Source organism: Triticum aestivum, chromosome 7D, assembly GCF_018294505.1.
Source record: "Triticum aestivum cultivar Chinese Spring chromosome 7D, IWGSC CS RefSeq v2.1, whole genome shotgun sequence".
Taxonomy (NCBI): Eukaryota; Viridiplantae; Streptophyta; class Magnoliopsida; order Poales; family Poaceae; genus Triticum; species Triticum aestivum.
The window spans coordinates 61402428-61410811 of NC_057814.1; the positions used below are offsets into that span (position 1 = coordinate 61402428).

An 8384-nucleotide genomic window follows, 5' to 3' on the forward strand; every position below is an offset into this window, starting at 1 on the left:
TACAAAGTTATACCATTTAGCAGTTGATGTGAGAGTTGTTGGAATGGGTAGAGCAATGTAGCTCTTACCACAGAGAATGTACTTTCCAGGCTTTATATGGATTTTCTTGCCTTTGAACTTTTGGATTGAGCTTGCTTTGCGTGGGCGATGAATATACTCGAATGGCTTGTTGTGCTTCCGACACAGTGGTCCGTCCGTGATGAATAGATAAGGAAATCATGGTAAGGTAAAATAATCTCTATGATTTGAAATCTAAGTCAATAGTCATCATAAGTATGTTTTGAGCATCACCATGGGTAATTTGGCCACCGTTGTTGATATCACTGGCTGTGTCTGCCTCCTCTTGTTTAACTGCTGTCATCTAGAAAGTAGTAGAATAATTAAGCTGGCTTATCTGCCTGTGGTTTCACTTGGGATGTTTAGCAGTGATGCATGTGTCTTAATATAGTGAGACTGTTATTATAGGACATAACTTCACAGGCCATTAGTAAGAAATTGCAAGTGTATCAGGACTGGACAGAATATGGTAGTCTATGTACTGTTTTTTGAAACGAATGATTTGTGCTTGCCACATATGTATTCCTATATGTAGATGGAAACAAGACAATATAAACTATGCAAGATATTATTCAGCAGAACAGTTCAGGTGTCATGGCGATCTTGAGACTGAGCGATACTGATGGTTGTCCCCATATAGTGCCATCTTGCAACTTTCAGGAGCACATCAGTGAACATTAACCAGAAGCCTTGAAGGGGCTACGAGAATAAAGAATACATTTGAAGCATAATTTTGTCCACTTTTTAGTAGCATTCCACACAACTTTAATAGGAAGCCGTAGTCATGGTCTGACAATGAGCAAAAGAGTCTGACAATTCAAATATCTGATCTTAGTTTTAAACATGGATGTCTACTATGGAGCCGTGATGTATACTATGCAAATCAAACCAAATAGATTCAACACCAGAACAACCACACATCAAGAAGCCCTATCCATCCTAGACAAAAGAGAACAATCGATGAAGGAAAATACTCTCTCCTCCAGGAGCTTCACAAGATCCGAATTCTCTTGCATTTACACACACATAGATTCAAGAAAAAAAGAGCAGCGCTAGCGACCGCGACACATCATACTCATAACCAAGAAAGAGACGGCGGTGGAGTCGGGTCAGCAAATCTTGCCTTGACCAACCACGCGATCCCATCCACGCCGTCCGCGTACCTCAACCCGTCCTGCCGCCACCACCGGCCGCCTTAGGTTGGTGATGTCGCAGAGCGTCTTCCTCCTCACCGAGGTGGCGCTGGCAGCGCCGAGTTTCCGCACAGCGTCCATGTCCGATGCGTTCCTGGTCTGCATCACCGCCGTCTGTGGTGAATCGATCCGGCGGTCATAAACGGCGGGCGCACGCGATGCCTCCAGATATGCGGGTAGTCTAAATAAGGCACGTACACAAACCAAATTGTAAACGTCAGAAATTCATTTTTTTCATTGATACATGTTAATTCTAAAGGGAATAAAAAATGTAAAACTATAAAATATAAGCACTGTCATCATCAGATAGCTTAATTCATAAATCCTGGCACCTCCACCAAGCAGCCATTTCACATCTTCAGTACAATAAAAAGAATGTTTATTTGAAATGATTGACATGTTCTTGATGATTATTTAAATCACATAGTTTGCTCTGTCGTCAATCAACATAAACAGTGAAAGAAAATTAGAACACAGCACCTTTTTATGTAGAAGAGGCGAGCAGACTACTGAAAAACATGGCATATATTTCTGCATATGATTGAATGTGAAGTGGAGTACTGGCTGACCTTGCAAAGACTCCTTTTCTCGAGGGAGTTAAGACATACATATTAGAGGCAAGTAGAGAGCGGCCGTACTTGTCGTCGGCTTCCACGCAGCCACACCATAAGCACGAAGCTGAGAGGCCATAAACATGCAGAGGCTACTTTTCAAAGATTACACTGATTACTCTCAAGGAAGAAAATATGTAATTCATAGAAGTATATCGACATAGCAAAATCTTTTGATCTCCATGATTCCACTGAGATTGGTTTGCCTGGGGCTGGGGACCCATCCAGGACTATAGGATAGCAAAATCAACGAATCTAACAAATTGCAAGGCAATGGGAAATTTTGTGGCAATGAAGGACCAGGAGGAGGGAACCTGTGATAGCAGGGTTGATTCAGTTAGGGGTGATGAATCCCGAGCTCTCCGGCACCAAAGAGTCCCTCTGTTGCCACCATCCTATGAAATTACTCTCAGTTAGATCGAGATAGTCAGGGATTCTCAAGCCTGTGCAAAATTTCTAATCCCTCACACGTCTGTAGATAAGCTATTCTACAATCGACTATTGGATCGAAAGATCCTGCAACTTTTTACATACTCGCACGGGGAAATCACAAGCGCCAACGACCCCAAGAGGTGCGCCTGGGTGAGAGGGGCGTATGAGGAGGTGGATGCCCCGTAGGCAACGCGGACGGTGTCGGAGGAAACAGTCAGAGGTGCAGGCGCCGCGCCGGCGTCCATGGCGACACCGCACACCAGCAGTCCGAGCGGCTAGGGTTAGTCGCGGATGATGTTGAGGACCTGCAGGTCGAGTTAGCGCAATGGAGATGGTAGAGAGCACATGAAGGTGCTGGATGGCCGCCGGGACCGCCGGAGTGGGCTGGAATCGGCTGGTAGCTGCTCCCCTTCTCCAGATCGAGGCCATGCTCCTGGCGCCGTGAGGAAGAGAGGAAAATGAGATGAGGCGGGGAGGCGGAGCAGCTCTTCAAAATCTGTATGAACATGTTCTATGCTCGACCAATCCAAAAGGAATATCGTTTCTATGGCTACAGTGACCATGCCTACAAGGCTACAATCAGTAAGCAGCAACCATTGTTTGGTAGTCTACACAATCACTGTTAGACCCCCTAGCTAGGAAGCAGGAAGCACCACATGTGCACACAGAACACCCAAAGAACTAACCCAAACAGGTAGTGCAGTGCACTGAAAAATGATGACACTACACAAGCATGCCCACGAGAGAAAGCATACGAACATCTTCTCCAATAAGCAAGGAGGAAGCGTGTAGTTTTGAGATAAACTTAGAAACTAAGCATTTGAGATCAGCAATAACATAAACAAAATTCATAATCTAATTAACTGGTCTGCAAGAGAATCACCTATGATCTTTGTAAATTGATGAATTAGGGAGGGCTTCCATGTTTAGCTATGCTTTGATGTATTGTTCGGCAATGCTCAGGCTAGCAGCCTACAAATTAGAGGCATCATATATGTTTTGCTAGGCAAAAGGGAAAAACACAATCAAAATCTTATTTGAACGGACAACTCTTGCACTGAGATTTTACAAGAGTGATACCTTGGTGTTGCGTTCAGATTTAAACGACTCGGAGACCTGATGCCTACATTGAAAAACAAACCAAGTCCGTCAGCTTGGGAGAGGGCTGCTTTCCATGAGAAGCAATTATAAAATTCTATGACAAGAGATTGTAAGCATCTAAAATCAAGCCAAACTATCTAATTAGAAGGCATAGAAGGACTACACACTAATCTTTGTAATATAAGCATAAGCATGCTCATCTCCCCAACCAGGACGACGACGACGACTCCAACCAAGCATGTCCAGCTCTCTAAGGAGCCATGGGTGACAAATATATGATTGTACACTAACTCAAATGATTAGCAATAAATAAAATATCACAACTAAGGTGGAAATACGAAGAGAGACAACCCGAGAAATTTTTTCAGGTGCAGCACACACTCCTGAAACCAGACAGAACATGCCGTGCAACCCCCACCACCACCTTCAGAAAATCCATAATAATCCTAATGTATGACCAAAAAGAGAACAAAAATTGGGAAGGTTAACTAAGCTACGGTATTGATGATTGCATTAGAAAAAATAAGAAAAAGATGTACTTCTATGTGGCACAATAAATGGTGCCGAGCAAATAAACTGTACATTTAGCTTTCCTGTTCGACCACACAGAAAATAGGACAGCCCAACCGAAGTACTAAATTAGTCTCTATGTGTGAAGGCTGGAAGCTATATTCTGTTTAGTGATAGATTACCCATCAAAGCAAAAGTAATTCAAGATTTTCAATGGTATTCCAAAAATGCAGATGAATAAGACTCGATATTAAGTATACAAGACTTTATCCTTTCTGTACATACCAATAAGAAAAGGTAGAGAAATTAAAAAAATCATCTCATACTACATTTCCTGCCGGTGAGCTTGTCAATCAAGCTGAGGTGAAAAAATATTCAGAGGTCCACCAGGCAGTAACCCATAATGCTTTTTTTATAGCTAGCAAAGTGAACCATATAGTAGATGGGAAACAATATAATAAAGGCCAAATAAAGCAATAATCCATTCATTATGTCGTAGCCAAAAAGAATAAATAAAATAGGATGTAAAAAACCAAATTAAAAACAGAGAAAAGAACAACAAATAGAAAATGGGAGGAGATAGAACAAGCAAATCTAAAGCTAAGAAAATGAGAGCATACCAGGCAAAGTGAGAGTAGAGCAAATGTGCGCAGAAAAATAAAAAAACAGAAGGGGAGTTGAAATACCCACGGATGGGTTGGAGACGGCAAGGTCATCGAGAAGTACGCCTAGCTCTCGCGAAATGTGAAAATTTTGGAAGCATGAGCATCAAATCAGGTATTTCTACTTGCTCCCAAGCTGAAAACCAGAACATCCAGAAAACTATAAATTAATTGAGCAGGACAACTTCATCTCAAATTAGATGTTAGACATATATGCCGTTTTTGACATGGCTAAATGCTAAAAGATCCTCATGTTCGAGTAGTACAAAATCAGTTTATGGCAATATAACAGATCAAGTGCCTAAAATAATTAGCTTGGATCATTTTCGGCAATATTCCAACAAATAAGGTTATGACCATTCCTTATCACCCATAGCACAAACCCTCTGACTTTCAACTCAGCTACAAGATCACCCCATGAACCTTCTGATCTCTTGGGATCATCATATTTAAAGAGAGTTTATTAATTAACTACATAAAGCATAGGTATGGATAGCACATGGAAAGTAAAACCAGGGACAAACTTTAATACTTTCACCAAAGCATGGCAAGATATACGTTTGTTTAGCTACAACTACTTGATTATATAATAAGAGACTACAAATCAAACATGTCAGTAAATCAGGAGTAAGAACACCATAAAAATATCTTGGCAAACAATTAATAATTAGAGATGGGAAATAAACCAAGCCAAGATACTTGTACAGTCGTTCAAGTAAATCCACGGAAGGTAAATGCCATATTCTTTTCTGTTCTAGAAGTGGGTAAATCAAGTTTAGATCATTTGGCAACAGAACTGACATCTGAAGCATATTATTGATAAACACAACCCACACTCTGTTTTCAAGAATCATACAAAAGCAATCAAAATAGAAGGCTGGGTAACTAAAACAACTTTGATTAAAGCTGTCACACTACAATCAGGATGGCTGTTTTTAAACCCGCCCATAACATGCATGGCATGAATCAATATTTGCTCGACAAAAAATGTATAATACATTTACCATCACATTAAGGATTACATTCATAGATTAAAAAGGAAAAATCGAGAATCACTGAATACTTGTTAAATACACATGATAGGGAATATAGAGGTCAAGAATACCTGCTGAAGCATTGAATTCCACCAAAAATGTCCGCGACAGATTGAATAGCTCTCCAGATTCAAGTGAAACGCACATCCATAAAAACGCCTCCGCATATTTGTTGTCAAACAATGGTTTGCCTAAAAATAGTATGCCATACACATTTGTTAGTACATCAATCGGAATTTTGTTTCTATGAGAAATAAATCACTCACATTAGCACAAACAAAATGAAAGAATTAATCTCACTTGGAGCCTGGGCCATAGAAATTCAAACAATGCTTGAGCTAGAAAACATAACTCTAAACTGGACAGCAGCAGTTCCTTCTAAAGTAGTGTGGGCCGTCTACACACGGACAAACTCTAGCCTTATGGTGACACACGAATCAGAAATTAAAAATGTGAGGATACAGGGAGGAAGATGGTTGAGACACAAGCACCTAAACCTGCAGGTCGACATCTCGAGAGCTGAAGGAAGAGGAGGGAACCGTGGCAGAGAAGAGAGGCGGCCATATCCTTGCTCCTGCTGCTCCGGCCGGCGCACAACCTCTAACTCCTCGCAACACCCCTGCAGCTGGCAGCTTCATCCATGAGACAAAGGGATGAAAAGAAGCGAGTGAGGACAGGGGGATAGATAGAGGGACATGTAGTTGCAGCTTCACTAATCAAAAGAGGGGAGTACAGAAAGGAAGGAGGACGAACCTGCGTGCGTAGGTATGAAAGACGACGAGCCGGCGGCACTCCTTCCGGTGATCCTCTCCCGACCGCCGTCGCCCCACCCCCCCCCCCTCCTCCTCTCCTCTCTCCTCTCTCTTTATCTCTCCTCTTCTTCCTTCTCTCTCTCCCTCTCCCTCTCATCTTCTCTCTCCCAAAGATCAAACCGAGCGGCGCCGCCGCCGCCCTTTGCCTGCAGGTCATCACGCTCCTTCCGGTGACCCTCTCTCATCCGCCGCCACACCTCCCTCTCCTCTTTCCTCTCTCTTTCTCCCTCCTCTCCTTCCTTGTCTCTCTCCCTCTCATCTTTTCTCTTCAGCAGATCGGATCGAGCGCCCTCGTCGTCTCCCTTTGCCGCCAGATCTTTGCCGCCGCTGCAGAGAACAGTGAAGGGGAGGAAGAGACGGCGCGGTGGAGAGCAGGGCAGAAGGGGAGGAGGCGGCTGCGCCATGGAGAGGGAGGGGGAGTGGGGCTGGATTGGCTGCTCGAAGACGCACGTGATTGGTGGCGTTTTCACCTCGCAGCTCGAAACATTGTGTTGGACTTTAATTTCCATGATTTGAATGGAACTAACCCGGACTGACGTTGTTTTCAATAGAATTGCCATGGTGTTATTTTTGTGCAGAAACAAAAATTCTCGAAATGACCTGAAACTTCACGGAGATTATTTTTGGAAAATATAAAAAATACTGGCGAAAGAATCAAGGCCAGGGGGCCACACCCTCTCCACGAGGGTGGGGGGCGCGCCTGCCCCCCCCCCCCCCCGCCCCGGGCACGCCCCTGCCTCGTGGGCCCCCTGGAGCTCCATCGACCTCAACTCCAACTCCATATTTTCGTGTTCGGGGAGAAAAAAAATCAGAGAGAAAGATTCATCGTGTTTTACGATACAGAGCCGCCGCTAAGCCCTAAACTCTCTCGGGAGGGCTGATCTGGAGTCCGTTCGGGGCTCCGGAGAGGGGAATCCGTCGCCGTCGTCATCATCAACCATCCTCCATCACCAATTTCATGATGCTCACCGCCGTGCGTGAGTAATTCCATCGTAGGCTTGCTGGACGGTGATGGGTTGGATGAGATTTATCATGTAATCGAGTTAGTTTTGTTAGGGTTTGATCCCTAATATCCACTATGTTCTGAGATTGATGTTGCTATGACTTTGCTATGCTTAATGCTTGTCACTAGGGCCCGAGTGTCATGATTTCAGATCTGAACCTATTATGTTTTCATGAATATATGTGAGTTCCTTATCCTATCTTGCAAGTCTATAGTCACCTACTATGTGTTATGATCCGGCAACCCCGAAGTGACAATAATCAATACCACTCCTGGTGATGACCGTAGTTTGAGGAGTTCATGTATTCACTATGTGTTAATGCTTTGGTCCGGTACTCTATTAAAAGGAGGCCTTAATATCCCTTAGTTTCCATTAGGACCCCGCTGCCACGGGAGGGTAGGACAAAAGATGTCATGCAAGTTTTTTTCCATAAGCACGTATGACTATATTCGGAATACATGTCTACATTACATTGATGAATTGGAGCTAGTTCTGTGTCACCCTATGTTATGATTGTTACATGATGAACCACATCCGGCATAATTATCCATCACCGATCCAATGCCTACGAGCTTTTCACATATTGTCCTCCGCTTATTTACTTTTCCGTTGCTACTGTTACAATCACTATAAAACCCAAAAATATTACTTTTGCTACTGTTACCGTTACTTCCATACTACTTTGCTACTAAATACGTTGCTGCAGATATTAAGTTATCCAGGTATGGTTGAATTGACAACTCAACTGCTAATACTTGAGAATATTCTTTGGCTCCCCTTGTGTCGAATCAATAAATTTGGGTTGAATACTCTACCCTCGAAAACTGTTGTGATCCCCTATACTTGTGGGTTATCAGGCCCAGCCCACGAGCGACCCGCCTCTCCTTTTCATCGACAGAAGAAGCGCGCATCGACCCTATCGCTATGAGCCTAGCCCGTGCGCAAGCCTGGCCCACTCATCAACTGCT

General features: G+C 43.4%; 1 protein-coding gene across 1 annotated transcript; it reads right to left on the minus strand.

Moving 5' to 3' along the window:
• Positions 1-776: 776 nt before the first annotated feature.
• Positions 777-2722, minus strand: LOC123170795 (uncharacterized). The gene is made up of 4 exons (XM_044588552.1): positions 2396-2722; positions 2176-2256; positions 1820-1953; positions 777-1431 (listed from the first exon to the last, which is right to left on the minus strand). Exons 1-4 carry the CDS (start codon positions 2720-2722, stop codon positions 1167-1169), a joined length of 807 nt encoding a protein of 268 aa, XP_044444487.1. The 3' UTR covers positions 777-1166.
• Positions 2723-8384: the final 5662 nt, after the last annotated feature.

Bases quoted from the DNA above. Each gene is read 5' to 3' on its own strand.
- LOC123170795 (XM_044588552.1), bottom strand. From the start codon at position 2,722: ATGGCCTCGATCTGGAGAAGGGGAGCAGCTACCAGCCGATTCCAGCCC. The intron at 2,257-2,395 runs GTATGTAAAAAG...GTAATTTCATAG, and splicing joins CTTGTGATTTCCCCGTGCGA to GATGGTGGCAACAGAGGGAC. The intron at 1,432-1,819 runs GTCAGCCAGTAC...TGCCTTATTTAG, and splicing joins AGAAAAGGAGTCTTTGCAAG to ACTACCCGCATATCTGGAGG.